The 16,420-nt window shown below is 47.4% G+C and overlaps 1 protein-coding gene across 1 annotated transcript in view; it reads right to left on the bottom strand.

Annotated features, from left to right (window-relative positions):
• The window catches only part of DNMT1 (DNA methyltransferase 1), a 50,006-nt gene extending 43,232 nt beyond the window's left edge, over positions 1-6,774 (bottom strand). Inside the window, exon 1 of the mRNA XM_056867127.1 lies at positions 6,717-6,774. Within this exon, the coding sequence (XP_056723105.1) occupies positions 6,717-6,763 (47 nt within the window). The 5' untranslated portion in view covers positions 6,764-6,774. The remainder of the gene's footprint in view (positions 1-6,716) is intronic.
• Positions 6,775-16,420: the final 9,646 nt, after the last annotated feature.

The following is a 16,420-nucleotide window of genomic DNA, read 5'->3' on the forward strand; positions in this document are numbered from 1 at the left end:
TCCCCACAACAAACACCCTGTGAGGTAGGTGAGGCTGAGAGAGCTGTGACTAGCCCAAGGTCACCCAGCTGGCTTCGTGTGTAGGAGTGGGGAAACAAATCCAGTTCCCCAGATTAGCCTCCGCCGCTCATGTGTAGGATTGGGGAATCAAACCCGGTTCTCCAGATTAGAGTCCACCGCTCCAAACCACTGCTCTTAACCACTACACTGCCCTGTAGATTTGGAGTGTGGGGGGAAGAAATCAGCAACAGTTAAGTTCCTACACTTTATAACATAGGATCCACATTGAATATTTTGACAGTGTCTGCCTCTCTTTTCTCCACCTCCTAATAAATAACTCATGAAGAAGAAACCAGTAGCGGAGACACCAAGAAAGCCAAGCCCACCTGCTGAACACGGACACTTCCAAAATCAGGATTTCCCCCCAAATTTGAGACCGACCGGGGCACAGTCAAGCCCATGAACAATTTCACGCCCGCAAGAGTTTCAACAGTTTTGCAATCCCCAAACCCACCAAGCACATATCTTCAATTCATCGCTCACCGTCTCTATTCTGACAGCATGTATTGTTTTATTTTATGCCCCTAAAACATATTCATGCCCCCTTTCCACCTGACCAGGGTCCACAAGGCCGCAAACATAAAAAAACATTAAAACATCTGAGCAATCAAAAACGGTTAAAACTCATAAAATAATGCTATTAAGAAATATTTTTTAAATGTATGTCGCCCCCAGGTTTGAAGCAGAGGGGAGGACAGGGGAGGCAGTGTGTCCGTCCCTGAAAGCCAGAGATAACACTTGTATCTCCACTGGAATCCAACTCTGCATGCAAGTTCATGGCCAGCAAGGACCCCACACACGCCCCCGCCCCCTGGCTATAAGCTTCCAAGCCCAGAATTTAGAATCATAGAATCACAGAGTTGGAAGGCGCCATAGAGGCCATCTAGTCCAACCCCCTGCTCAATGCAGGATCAGCCTAGAGCATCCCTGACAAGCGCTTGTCCAGCCTCTGCTTGAAGACTGCCAGTGAAGCGGAGCTCACCACCTCCCTCGGTAGCTGATTCCACTGTCGAACAACTCTCACTGTAAAAAACTTTTTCCTAATATCCAGCATTTTTGCCCGCAATTTAAACCCATTATTGTAAGTCCTATGATCCTCTGCTGCCAACAGGAACAGCTCCCTGCCCTCCCCCTAAGTGACAGCCCTTCAAATACTTAAAGAGAGCAATCCTGTGGAACACAGGCAGGATAATGATGCTATAGTCATCTTGTTCATGGGCTTCCTAGAGGCACCTGGTTGGCCACTGGGTGAACAGACTGCTGGATTTGATGGCCCTGGGTTTGATCCAGCAGGGCCTTTCTTATGTGGAGCATGCTTATGCCCTCGCTGACATTATTACATTAGGTGTATTGGAACACAGGCAGGATAATGCTGCCACAGTTGTCTTGTTCATGGGCTTCCTAGAGGTACCTGGTTGGCCACTGGGTGAACAGACCGCTGGACTTGATGGACCTTGGTCTGATCCAGCATGGCTTTTGTTATGTTCTTATAGATCTCCCCCCCCCCCCGCCCCAAATTTATGCAAGCTTCGTCACGAGACGTTTCAGGCATGCAATCTTTCCTGAACGCTACCAAAGACGGGAAGGCAGATTTCTGCTGAAAAATAATAGCCCCAGGTACACAAGCGCCAACAGGCCCTAGAGAAGCCCTAGGAAAGAAGACCCCCTTTGAATTACCCGTTGTTTCCTGCCACAGACACACACCGTGCATGCATAAACATGACCGAACCGCGGGCAGCGGTTTGAGGGATGCCAGGAATTCCCTTCGCTTCATTGAGGCAAATGGCTTTCTCTTTGGATGCCCACCGGGAACCACCCCTCCCCCCCACCGTACACAAAGAACCCCTGATTGGGGGGGGGAGCCAAAATGCACCACCCACTTTTTGGGCCGAGGCAAAAGGGCGCCATTTAGCGACACTTCCGCCGCAGAACGAGGCAGCCCCAAATGCTTCCCCCGCGCACACACCAACTCTTCGCACAAGTTCGATGAATGGCCACTTTCTTTTTGCCTTGGCATCCAAAGCGCCTCTTTGCCCCCCAATCTGAGACATACCCCAGACAGACGTCCTCAGGGTACTAGTTTTACAACCTGGTTTTCAAACTTTGTAGGCCTGAGGAAAATAGTTCCCTTTAAGTAAACGGCCTTGTCGCTAGAGAGCTGGCTCTTTTTCCATCCCACCCTTTGCAAGAGAGTCTCTTTGGAAATTTCAGTGCGAAGCTTCCCTGCAGAAAATTAACATGCAACCGCCATCTTCTTGGACTCAGGCACAAGAGGGTTAAAGTGTGCTGCAGTTTCCCACCTTGCTTTGCCAGTACCAAGGGGGAGCAGATAACCCCCCTGTGATGTGATCAACTTTTGACTAGATCTCGCTCCATCTGGGTCTTGCTTTCCTCCCCCTTCTCTCTGTACTCAAGATAACATGCACCTGCAAAATGGATTTTGGCCCACCAAAGTTTATGCCACAATTCTGAAGGGGTAAGCCCTGCTCTTCTGTTGCAGATGGCCCAAAATTGTTATACTATAATAACATTCTAGTTGTATCTGAAGTGAGCTGTGGCTCACGAAAACTCTCACCCTGCCAGAAATGTTGTTAGTCTTTAAGGTGCTACTGGACTCTGGCTCTTTTCTACTGCTACAGAAGAAGAAGAAGAGTTGGTTTTTATATGCTGACTTTCTCTACCACTTAAGGCAGAATCAAACCAGCTTACAATCGCCTTCCCTTCCCCTCCCCACAAAAGGCACCCTGTGAGGGAGGTGGGGCTGAGAGAGCTGTGACTAGCCCAAGGTCACCCAGGAGGTTTCATCTGGAAGAGTGGGGAAACAAATCCAGTTCACCAGATTAGCCTCCGCCGCTCATGTGGAGGGAGTGGGGAATCAAACCAGGTTCTCCAGATCAGAGTCTGCCGCTCAAGTGGAGGAGTGGGGAATCGAACCCGGCTCTCCAGATCAGAGGCCACCGCTCCAAACCACCGCTCTTAACCACTACATTACACTGCCCATGGTGATCTATAATAACCTGTGTCAGCCTTCAAGATGCTGTGTGATTCTTGGGTTTAACAGCAACAGATTAAAAGCTTTGACGAAGGGAGCTCTGACTCTTGTAAGCTTAGGCGTCGAAACTCTTGTTGGTCTCTAGGATGCGACTGACCTAGAATTTAGATTAAAAGTTCTGTAGTTTCTCTCTCTTGTGCACATTGTTAGTAACAGTTCTGAGTGCAAACCCAGGCAGGCTGGCGTTCCTGACTCCCCATCCCATGGGCAAAGGCAGATGAGAAAAGAACAATTGTCCTGCGTTCCCATGTGGGCACTGAAAATTTTGATTCGTTTCACATCAGACATTAAGACATCCCTGGGAAAACACAGACACTAAAGTACCTACCAATTACTAATGCAAATGTGCGGAGAAAGAGGGTCTAAACCACGTGCCAACTTCCAGCACGCAAGATGATTACCAAAGAGAAGCGACTAAACAAAACTTAACTTGAAAAAGAGATGTGTGTTAAAGTAGTTCAGAAACTTTATGGTTGGTTCCTGAGACAGAATGCCTGGCTGGCTGCTTCGCCCCCCACCCCCCAATAATAAGCATGGGATGGACTGACGTGGTGTGAAGACGATTTTGCACAGAGGTGGAAGGAAACCGAAGCCACTCTAGATTGAGAGAAGGGCATTGCTGCATCGGAAGATTTTCTGCCACTCTCGCTAATAAATGGGAGTTATGCTCACATGGAGGATGTTGATCTAAAAATGGGGAAATATTTTTTTTTTTAAAAAGAGCAGCCCCAAGGAGGGAGACGCACGCCAGTCGTCTCCCCCCCCCACTGCCGGCGACCGCAGACAATAGCAGTCCGGACGCTGCCTGCATCGCTCTTGGAGGAAGCGGATACGCAAACAGACTGCCATGTGGCGCATGATACAGGGGCAGGCCTCAAAAGCCCGCAGCAGCTGCAACGGCGGGAAAAGACGCACACTGGATCCGCCTTCCAGGTGGAAGGCTGGTTTGCGAGCAACTTAATGCGAAGTTGCAAAAAAAAAAAAAAAAAAAAGGGAGGAGGAAGAGAAGGCGCCCTCTTGCTCTTCCGGCTTCTGCCCGAAGGCCAGTTCGCTTCTAACAAGCACACCTCCATTTTGCAAAGAGTCCTGGAAGCTCACCTACGCCAGCCTCGGGAGCAGAGATGCGTGCAGAGAGCAATAAAGAGATACATACTTAATCGAAGAAGCAAGGAAGAGACCCACAAACTAAGGGGCACCAAATCTATTTTTCCTTCTGGGGGGAGAAAAGGGAAAACGAGTTATTCTCCGTTCTTAATGACTGCTTCGGTCCCTTACCCACAGTTCCAGAGATCAGATCAAAGTCTCAAAAATGTTAGTGTGGGGATGCGAGGGGTCGGTGGCTTTACGCGGCGGAGCAAGGGAGGGCCACCCTCTAGAAAGATTAGTTGGCCACCCTGGCAGGGGCAAAGCTGGAGAAAAGAATGCCCGAGTTTCATGCCGACTATGGCAATGGCGCGGTCATAAACGTGGCAAGAAGTGACCAGGACAAAGGCAATTTGCTTCGGACCAGGGAAGGAATGTGCCCGGCCAGTATTTATTTGGAGCGACTGTCAAGCCAGGCTGGCACACAAACATGCCCCCCACCCACCCCGGGAAGGGATGGCCTCCATTGAAGAGGTGCCGGAAAGGAGGGCGATGCAGCCCGCCCTGCAAGCTTGTAATTTGCCAACATGCCCAGCCCACGGTCTCCCCCCTCCTTTTTATGCACAGGCTATCGCTTGCTCGACTGTGCATGTATGTGAAACCCGGCGCCACTGGTTCCCGCCAAGGCGCGCTTTCGAGCGGATGAAGAATCCCTTTTTTCACTTCCTGTCCCGGATGGCTCCGGAGGAGGGAAGGTGCCCAGGAGGGGACCAGAAAACGTTGCAGAGGAACCCCCCTCCCCCAAAAGGGCTCCGTTTTGCTGCTTTATGAATTCTATACATGCACACACACGCCCAAACACAAACCCATTAACAGACCCCAAAAGAAAGTGACTTTGCAATGCAACCCCCTGCTCTGGAATTTTTTTTGGCAGGGAGTCGATCTCTGTTCCCCCCACCCTTGCATTTTTACCAAGAATTTTACTTAGGTGAAAGGTGCCCAGAAGGGAAGTAGAGGATGTTGTTGAGACCCCCCCCCAAAAAAACCCAGAACTTAGTTATGCTTCTTTATGAACTCTGTACATGCACTCCCAAGGTACAAACACATTAACAGGTCACACCCCAAAGGAAAGTGACTTTGCAACACACACACCCCACACACCTTTGAGCATTTTTTGGGCAGGGGGTTGCATTCTGTCTCTCCCCCCCCTCCACATTTCTATTAAGAAAGGTTGGAGGGAAAAGACAGGCTAAGAAAAGAGAGGGATCCAAGCCTCGATTGGGGGGCAATTCCTGCTTAGCAAGCCCCCCCCCTTCTTCAGTTTTGCTACATGACAGTGAGACAACCCAGGAGAAAACAGCCCCAGGAAGACAGAGGATCCAGAGTGAGGGTCAGCCCCCACTCCAAATGAAAGGACCCCCCCACGCACAAATGACAGGAGGGGAACAAGCCCTCCCTCGCTGGCAAAGACCCCCCCCCCCCTGCATTGCCTCTGGGAGCACAGAGGGCACCCCCTTCAAGGCAATCTCACGGGGAGGGGGGGCAGAGCCCAAATTAGGGTTGCAATGAGCAGAGCTGGGTGGGGGGCAGCTGCCCCGTTGAAAGCTCCTTCCTTCTCCCCCTATGCTTGGGGCTGCCCCTGCAAGCACCCCTTCCTTTTGCTGGTTATGCTCGGGGGGGGGGGTTAAGCAAAAGGTCTAGTGCCTTTTGGGGGGGCAGAAAGCCTAGAAAGGGGGTTGCAAAGAGAGAGATGCAGGAACAAGGGGGGCAGCCATACCCCCCACTTCCCAAGACCAAGTGACTGGGGAGGGGGAGAGAAAGCAATGATCCCCCTCCCCAAGGGGGAAAGCTGTGAGTGTTGGAAGGGGGGGCTGCCCGTGCAAACCCCCCTTCCTTTTGCTGGTTAACCACTTATGCACAAGTGTGTGTGGGGGGGAGTCAAGCAAAGGGGGGGGGGGCAGCAGAAAGCCTGAAAAAGGGGTTGCAGAGAGGAGACAGATGCAAGAACGAGGGGGAGCAGACATACCTCCCACTTCCCAGGACTGGGGGGGGAAAGAGAGCAATGACTCCCCCTGGACTTCTCCCCAAGATTGTGGGGGGAGAGTTAAGCAAAGGGGCCAGGACTTTTTTGGGGGGGGGGCAGAAAGCCTAAAAAGGGGGTTGCAGAGAGGAGACAGATGCAAGAACGAGGGGGGGCAGACATACCTCCCACTTCCCAGGACTGGGGGGGGGGGGCAGAAAGCCTAAAAAGGGGGTTGCAGAGAGGAGACAGATGCAAGAACGGGGGGGGGGCAGACTTCCCAGGACTGGGAGGAGGAGAGAGAGCAATGACCCCCCCCCTCCACTTCTCTCCAAGGGGGGGAGGCTGTGTTGGAAGGGGGGGTGCAATCCGCATATGCAAAAAGTGAGAGGAAGGGGGGGTCAGTCTGGGGGGGTGGAAAGAGGGGAGGGGGTGGGAGCGGAGCCCAGTTCCTGCCCCTCCCTGGGGGGGGGGCCGGGGGGGCTCGTCCCGCTCACTCACCGCCTGCGCAGCTCCTCCGGGGTCAGCGGGGCGGCCCGGGCGGGCATCGGGGCGGCGAGGCGGGCGAGGACGGACCGGGAGAAGTGGGGGGGGGCGGCGGCGGCGGGAGGCTTTTTTCGCGCGCGCCGGGCAGGGAAGGGGGGGGAACAGGGCGGCCGGGGGGCGGGGCCAGCCGCGGGAGGAACCACTGGCGGCGGCGGCGGAGGGGGGGGAGGAGAGAGAGAGAGGCGCCGAGAGGCCCGCAAGGACGGGGCGCGACCAAGTTGGTGACGCCAGGGGGGGGGGCGAGGGAGAGACCAAGCTGGCCCGAGAGGGAGGGAGGCGACTGGGGCGTACCAAGTCTCCAGCAGAGCGGGGGGGGTGGAGTGGGGTGGGAGGAGGAGCGGGAGTCCAACGGTTGTCAGGATCAACCGTTATATCTTTTTTTAATTTTGAAATGATTGAGGTAACGGCAAAAAACGACCAAAAGTTGTTGGTTTTTTTGGTCCAATAAATACCACAATATATATATTCAAAAATGGGGACTGATGGAAGACGGTTTAATTCAGGACCGCCTTTTAATTTAGTTTTATTTATTTATTCATAATTGATTTTTTAATTTTTTAAAAAATAATTGATTTCTAAAAATTATATATATATATATATATATATATATATATATATATATATATATATATATATATATATATATATATATATATAATTTTTTAAAATCAATTATTTAAAAAATAATTTTTAAAAATTCAATTATAAATAAATAAAACTATATATATATATAACTATAACTATAACTATATATATAACTATAGTATATATAGTTATATATATATATATATATATAGTTATATATATATATATATATATATATATATATATATATATATATATATATATAGTTATATATATAGTTATATAACTATAACTATATATATAAAATTTCTGGGCAGTCCTCAGTGGAGATTAAATCATTAGTTTTTTTAAAAAAAAAATTTAAATCATTTTTTATATAAAAATGTTTTGAATTTCTTGGCGGTCCACATTGGAGATTAAACAATTAGTTTTTTTTATTGGAGTTCTCATTGGAGATTAAATAATTAGTTTTTTAACATTTATTTTTTAATCATTAATTGTTTTTATAAAATATTTTTTTTAATTTCTTGGCAGTCTGCATTGGTGATTAAATCATTAGTTTTTTAAAAAATTGGAGTTCTCATTAGATATTAAATAATTAGTTTTTTTAAAAAAATCATTTTTAATCATTTTTTTATATAAAAATGTTTTGAATTTCTTGGCGGTCCACATTGGAGATTAAATAATTAGTTTTTTTTTATTGGAGTTCTCCTTGGAGATTAAATAATTAGTTTTTTAACATTTATTTTTTAATCATTAATTGTTTTTATAAAATATTTTTTTTAATTTCTTGGCAGTCCGCATTGATGATTAAATCATTAGTTTTTCTTAAAAAAACTGGAGTTCTCATTGGATATTAAATAATTAGTTTTTTAAAAAATCATTTCTAATCATTAATTTTTTTTAAAAAAAAATAACTTTTTGCATTTCTTGGCAGTCCTCATTGGAGATTTTAAAGTTTGGTCTTTTAATATTTTTTTTTAATACTTGTTTTATTTATATCGTCAGCCGCCATAAATTCTGCAAGGCAGGAAGGAGGCAAGCAGCTGTTTTTAAAAATAAAATAAAATAAATAAAAGTTGTTTTGTCCTGGTCCAAAAATTCCAGAAACAAACAACGATCCCTGGAATATCTTTTTAATTTTTTAAAAAATTGACTTCATGGGCTCCCTGCCATTCTCCCCAATGGGGACCCCCAAGGTGGCTTACCTCATTCTCCGCTCCTCCGTTTTACCCTCACAGCAACCTTGTGAGGTAGGCAAGGCTGGGAAGAGAGTGTGACTGGCTTCCATGGCAGAGCGGGGATGCGAACCCGGGTCTCCCAGATACCGGCCTGACACTCTTAACCACTATATCACGCTGGCTCTCAAAGTACATACATTTTAATAGCTTACGACAGGTAGCCGTGTTAGTCTGTCTGTAGCAGCAGAAAAGAGCAAGAGTCCAGTAGCACCCTAAAGACTAACCAGATTTCTGGCAGGGTGTGAGCTTGAGCGAGTCACAGCTCACTTCTTCAGAGCAAGAGTCCAGTGATCTGGATAGCGTTTTTTCTAGGCACAACACCAGTAGCACCTTAAAGACTAACAACATTTCTGGCAGGGTATGAGCTTGCGTGAGTCACAGCTCACTTCTTCAGAGCAAGAGTCCAGTAGCACCTTAAAGACTAACAACATTTCTGGCAGGGTATGAGCTTCCGTGAGTCACAGCTCACTTCTTCTGAAGATACTTGAAGGTATCTGAAGAAGGTATCTGAAGAAGTGAGCTGTGGCTCATGAAAGCTCCTACCCTGCCAGGAATTTTGTTAGTCTTTAAGGTGCTACTGGACTCTTGCTCTTTTCTACCACTACATCAACCAGTGATACGTAAATTTAGGCTTGACAAGTAATAAGAATGGCATGTGACTCAGTTTCCCCCAGAATTTCAGAAGTGTTTAACAGTTTCAGGAATATTACAGTAGAAAATATTACAGTACAAAAGAGCGCCTTAAAGACTAACCAAATTTCTGGCAGGTTATGAGCTTTTGTGAGCCGCAGCTCACTTCTTCAGATACTGCTAAATGTGATTCCATCTATCCTTAAGTGGAGATGAGTGAATTAGACACACAATGGCAACATAAAATGTCAAAAGCAAGTAGGCAAACTGTTATTTTGCAGAAGTATTTTGTTATTTTGTCAAAGATAGGTCATTTTGGAGGACTTTCATTCATAGGGTCGCCATGAGTCGGAAGTGACTTGACGGCACTTAACACACACATATTCACGACACCAGCAGATGGGACGGTTGTCTTGGTCTACCTGGGACCAGTTTTGAGGTTTCCTCCCCACTAACCTTCTATTGAAACCAAACTGGCTGCGCTAGGGTTGCCAACCTCCAGGTGGTTAAGCAGAAAAACTCAGCATAGGCTCGGTATAATAACAATGTTAAATAATCAACTGGTTTCAACACATTTACACCTTTATTCAATATATAGTCGTGGCAATTATACGACTAGCATAAGAAGAAATCCTAAACAAACCGGTTACCTCACCGGAAAATAAATACTAAACCATGAAAAATTCCCACCAGGTGGTGGCTGGAGATCTCCCGCTATTACAACTGATCTCCAGGCAACAGAGGTCAGTTCAGCTGGACGAAATGGCCGCTTTGGGCATTGGACTCTATGGCATTGAAGTCCCTCCCCTCCAACCACCCTCCTCAGGCTCCACCTCCAAGATCTCCAGGTATTTCCCAACCTGGAGCTGGAAAGCCTAGGCTGCACATTATTATATAAAGCAATCTGGAGGTGACTTTTAGGGCCCTAGAATAGCTGCTTCTGACAGCTGGAGCATCTTGGGGCGAGGTTGCACGGAATTCTGTTCTTTGCATCCCGTTTTACTCATGTTGCAACTGTTTTGCACCTCTTGCATCTTTGCAGAGAGACTGCCTGGGTGTATATTTTTCTCCGCATTCGAAAACGGAGGGGGCTCCAGACGTTACCTTCCCCAGAGAAAGCAGCACCAAACCAGCCTGTCATAACATAGGAGGGGTGTGTTCTACACCCCACCCAGCCATGAGGTTTACAGAGTGACATGGTAAGGTTGCCAACCTTCCGGTGGGGGCTGGAAATCTGCTGGAATTACAGCTGATCTCCAGACTCCAGAAATTGAAACCTCTGGAGCAAATGGTTGCTTTGGAGGGTGGGCTCCATGGCATTATACCCCACTGAGGTCCTTCTCCTCCCCAAATCCCATCCTCTCCAAGCTCCACTCCCAAATCTCCAGGACTTTTCAAACCTGGAGTTGCCACCCCTAGCATGGAGCCAGTTGCTTCCTGTCCTAGAATAGAACAGAATCATAGAATTGGAAGGGACCACCAGGGTCATCTAGTCCAACCCCCTGCACAATGCAGAAAATTCACAACTACCTCCCCCACCCACTCCCAGTGACCCCTACTCCATGCCCAGAAGATGACCAAGGTGCCCTCCATTGAAGCTGGTCAGTGCATTTTGGTTGACTATGCTCTTAGAATTGACCCCTTCCTGAGAAGTGGTATGTTATCTTATTCAGTTAGTCACCTACTAAGCAGGACTCAACTACTTTACTGACTTAAAAAGTAAGTCTTTTTATTGATGTGCTGCAATGAAATTATGTGTAAATATGTGTATATGCAAGTATTACAAAGTCTTAAAATTCAGTAACAATGTATACAGTAAAGCAAGCTCTACATACTATTCAGTTTTAAAATCCAATACTTAAAATATAACAGTCTGATTTAGTTCAAAGTATCTAATTCACACTCTAGAATAATATATAAGTAAAGTCATACATACCAAGACCATCTTTTGAGACCCTCAGTCCAAAGACTTAGAGAGGTCTGAAATTCTAGCCCTCTCCCTGCCCATGTTTATACTGTTTCATACTGTATTTTCACTGTTAAAAGTCATCATATTCCAACTTTGCCGGGTTTCCACAGCTAAACTTGTACCATATAAGGACTTCCTCACTGTATTCCTGTAGGCTACTATATAAGGACTTCCACTTCCAGGAGGCTAAGCATACTATTTCATAAACAGTCAGTTTTTAGCTTTAATATACCTCTATATAACCAATTTTACCATCATTCTCATCTCCAGAAAAATACGTTAAGATTGATCCTATTCATTAATTTCTACCATCATGTCTTCATGTTAAAATCTTAAAACACAATATATTGTTTACATTACATCATTATTTTATAACAGTGTTAGTGGCAGATCGAATTTCAAAAACCTAGTTGGATTCCTGAAACTTGGTTAGATTCCAAAAGCTTAGCTTTAAAAAGATTAGGAGTTTTTAAAACAGTAGAAGAATTTTCTACTAGAGTCTCTTAGCCAGGCATGTTCATTTTAAATGAAATACAAGCCTCTAAATGGCCTTTATAAGGTTTTACATTGAATAATTTTGCATATGTACACTAATACAACAGTTCATATGCTCTAATACGTCAAAGCCTGCAACACCATCTCATGAGCTGCTTAAAGTCACAGAATCAGCAATGCTGACAGATGGCCATCTAGCCTCTGCTTACTAACTAGGTACTAACTAGTACTAACTAGGGGCAATGTTGCTTAGCTTCTGAGATCTGACGAAATCAGGCTAACACAGGCCATCCAGGTCAAGGCAAAAGATGAACAGAGGTGATTTGACATTGCCTGCCTCTGCATAGCAACCCTGAACTTCCTTCGTGGTCGCCTATCCAAGTACTAACCAAGGCCGACCCTGCTTAGCTTCCAAGATCTGATGAGATCAGGCTAGCCTGGACCATTCAGGTCCAGGCAAGAGAGGAACAGAGGTTGTTTTCCATTGCCTGCCTCTGCATAGCAACCCTGGACTTACTTGGAGGTCTCCCATCCAAGTTCTAACCAGGGCCAATGTTGCTTAGCTTCTGAGATCTGACGAAATCAGGCTAGTATGGGCCTTCCCAGTCAGGGCATCCGGGTCTGAATTCCTAGCTTCCATTAAAAGAAATAAAATAAAGCCTCTAACCCTTATCTCTGTGAAGGTATCTCCTCACAAAAGAACTACAGATTTACTTAAAAAAAATAAGGTAGGAATTCAGAGGAACAAGTAAATTGTGACGACAGGTAATTTTACAGAGATCTAGCCGTTACCAATTTCTTGTTCCCTCTGGTGGTGGGGAGAGAAAAATGCAGAGGAAATGGAGAAGGAAAGCATGCAAAAAACTCCTGTGTGGACTAGATGCCGTCCTGATATTCCTCACAGGGTTGTTGTGAGGCTTAAACAGGTAAACCCAGCCTGAGGCTCTTAGATAGGGTTGCCAGCCTCCAGGTAGCACCTGGAGACCTCCCACTATTACAATTGATCTCCAGACGACCAAGATCAGTTCCCCTGGAGAAAATGGCTGCTCGGGAGGGTGGGCTCTATGGCATTACACCCGGCGGAGGCTCCTCCCCTCTCCAGACTCCACCCTCCTCAGGCTCCACTCCCAAATCTCCAGGTATTTCCCAACCCAGAGCGGGCATCCCTACCCTTAGAGGATCAGATGCCGGTGCAGTGGGCAGACAGTACGAAGGGGCATGATTAGCCCAGAGAAACCCCCCCCCCCAAACAAAAGCCATCTAATAACTTTTATTAGGATCAACCAAAATAACAGCGTTTGAGCCCTTATGAACAATCCAGAGTGTTACAGGCAATGAAAGAACCCATTGCTTTTAAAATTACTGTAGGGTTGTCACCTGCCCGATCGGAAATCTTGTCTGACCGGTTTGTTTGCCTCATGGCTGTGTTATTTATATTTTAAGCTCAGCGTTGGGCACAGTGCAGCTATTGAGTTGCCTACATATTCAGATTAACGGCCCTGCTGCTTTTCCCTGGGAGAAATAATTGCAGCCCCAGGTCACGGCATTCCGCTGTAATGATTTTCTATCATTCATCTGGCATTTTAGAGTGAAGGTTTCGTCTCCCTCCTCAGCAATCGTGGTGGGCTGTTTATCAATGGGGTAAAGCCAGCTGTGAGACAGGGTACAAACCTGGTGGGAAAGGCCGTCCAGTTGCAGACAACTTATGGTGACCCTGTAGGGCAGAGGCCCCCAACATGAATTAGGAAGAATTTTCCAACAGAGAGGTTCCTCAGTGGAACAGGCTTCCTCGGGAGGTGGTAAACGTTCCTTCCCTGAAGGTTTTTAAGAAGAGGTTAGATGGCCATCTGTCAGCAATGTTGATTCGGTGACCTTAAGCAGATGGTGAGAGGGAGGGCATCTTGGGCATCTTCTGGGCATGTAGGGGTCGCTGGGGGTGTGGGGCGGGGAGGTAGTTGTGAATTTCCTACATTGTGCAGGGGGTTGGACTAGATGACCCTGGTGGTCCCTTCCAACTCTATGATTCTATGATTCTACTATCCAGGGCCCAGCCTGCTTGGCTTCTGAGATCTGGCAAGATAACCTGGGCCATCCAGGTGAGGGCAGAGACGAACAGAGGTGGTTTGTGATTTCCTGCCTCTGTGTGACCCTGGATTTCCTCAGTGGTCTCCCATCCAAGAACTGACCAGGGCCTACCCGGCTCAGCTTCCAAGATCTGGAGAGATCAGGCTAGCATAGTGGAAGATCTATGGTCCACGAGGGGCAGCGGGATCAGACCGAGGAGCAGGCAGAATGAAGCGTGGTTCCAGCAGGAAGGTCTGTACCACTTAATGTCCAGCAGGGGTCAGCAACGCCCCATCCCCTGCCCCAGAGGCAGACAGTAAAAACTGACACCAGGCTAAAGAATCTAAACAGTTTATAAAGAGACTCACATCAAGAATTCTGAAGCCCACAACAATATATAAATCACCCGGATACATACAAAAATTACAACCCAACCCCGCAACAAGGTAAAAAAATAAGTCCAACAGAGTGTGGTGAACTCCGTGGGAGAACTTCAGCTCCAAGCGATGGCATGAAATTGACACAGAGGCCATTTATGCTTGGCAATTAGCAGTGCATTCCAGGCCGAAGTTCCCCCATCAAAGCACTCCCGACAGATGGTCATCCAACCTCTGCTTAAAGTCCCCCGTCTTTGGAGGTCTTTAAGCAGAGGTTGGATGGCCATCTGTCGGGAGTGCTTTGATTGTGGGATCCTGCCTGGCAGGGGGTTGGGCTGGATGGCCCTTGTGGTCTCTTCCAACCTTGCATGATTTTGTGAGTTGCATTTTTTTTTTTAGTTTTTCATGCTGAACCCGTCATTCAGGAACTGACTGAGAAGCCAGCGCATACCTGCTTGCATTTCTTAAGAGACCCTTTAATGCGACCGTTTGTGTTTGCTTCAGCCCCGCACCGAAGAATCCCCTCAAGGAAGCATGAAGAATCACAAGGGGTTAGCTATGCAAACGGCGGTTGCTAATGGAAGGAATGAAGGAGCAGGCGATTGGGAGGGGGGGTGGAATTTCTCCTTTTGCGTCAGGACCATGAATAGGCATTTTAAAGGTCGCGTTTTTAAAAAGAGCTTTGAGCGAGCATCAAAATTGACCCTGCATAAATGGCCTCTATATTTTGCTTTTGGTTACAGAGGCAGACAGGGCAATGGACTCTGACAAATGGAAACTCCGTTGGTCTTCATGGGAAAAGTCACCTTTTAAGTGGGGTGGAAGTGGGTTCAATGTGAGTCTCTGCCCTGGAAAAGTGCAGCAAAGGGGCCACGTCCACCCCATTTGAGTATGTCTGTCTGGCTAGAACCTGCGACCCACAGCCGCCTACCATGACCGAGAGAGAGTAACCTCACCTAATTTTTCCTGCTCTGCGGTCGGCCGGGTCTTTCCCCAGCCCTTCTTATTTTCCCTCTCTCCCTCGCCTCCAACTCGTTAATCAAATGTAGGTTGATGATTTTCCAAACAGCAAGGGTGTTCCTTCTTCACAGCATCTGGCCCGTAGGGTTGCCAACCTCCAGGTACTAGCTGGCACTCTCATGCTGTTACAACTGATCTCCAGCTGTCAGAGATCAGTTCACCTGGAGGAAATGGCCGGTTTGGCAATTGGAAAACCCTTCCCTCCTCAGGCTCTGCCCCCAAAAACCTCGCGCAGGTGGCGAAGAGGGACTTGGCAAACCTACTGGCCCACCATTAGGGTTGCCAGCCTCCAGGTGGGGCCTGGAGATCTCCAGCTCTTACAACTGATCTCCAGACAATAGGGATCAGTTCCCCTGGGGAGAATGGATGCTCTAGAGGGCGCACCCTATAGCATTATGCCTTGCTCCACCCCCCAAAATCTCTAGGTATTTTCCAACCCAGAGCTGGCATCTCTACCCATCATTATGGTTTTCATCTCCAGATCAGGAACCTTCTGTAGGTTTGGGGGGGTGGAGCCTGTGGAGAGGAGGATTTGGGGAGGGACCTCAGCAGGGTATAATGCTGCAGAGTCCACCCTCTAAAGCAGCCATTTTCTCCAGGGGAACTCATCTCTGTCACCTGGAGATCAGTTGTAATACTGGGATATCTCCAGGCCTAGGGTTGCCAGCTCTTGGTTGGGAAATATCTGGAGATTTTGCGGGTGGAGCCTGAGAAGAGCGGGGTTTGGGGAGGGGAGGGACTTCAATGGGGTATAATTATGGTTGTCAGCTCCCAGTTGGGAAATACCTGGAGATTTTTGGGGCGGAGCCTGAGGAGGGTGGGGTTTGGGGGAGGGACTTCGATGCATTGAGTCCAATTGCCAAAGTAGCCATTTTCTCCAGGTGAACTGGTCATCGGCTGGAGATCAGTTGTAACAACGGGAGATCTCCAGCTACTACCTGGAGGTTGGCAACCTTAGGTATAATACCATAGATCCCACCTTCCAAAGTGGCCATTTTCTCCAGGGCAACCGATCCCTGTCACCTGAAGATCAGTTCAGGTAATAGCAGGCGATCTCCAGCCACCACCTGGAGATTGGCAGCCCGAATGGCGGGCCAGGAAAAAATGGAGACCCTCTTTGCAAGCCTTATCAGCTGCAGCAAAAGTCACTTGGCCCCTTTGAAAAGGCTTGGACTCTTTTCAGGCAATCGCTCCCTTCTGACCCAAGGGCATATGAGCATGACCCCCAATCAAACCTTCTTGGCAGGAACCAAGCTCATTATGTGGAGAATGGATGGC

The sequence above is a fragment of the Euleptes europaea genome, chromosome 1, assembly GCF_029931775.1.
Source record: "Euleptes europaea isolate rEulEur1 chromosome 1, rEulEur1.hap1, whole genome shotgun sequence".
Taxonomy (NCBI): Eukaryota; Metazoa; Chordata; class Lepidosauria; order Squamata; family Sphaerodactylidae; genus Euleptes; species Euleptes europaea.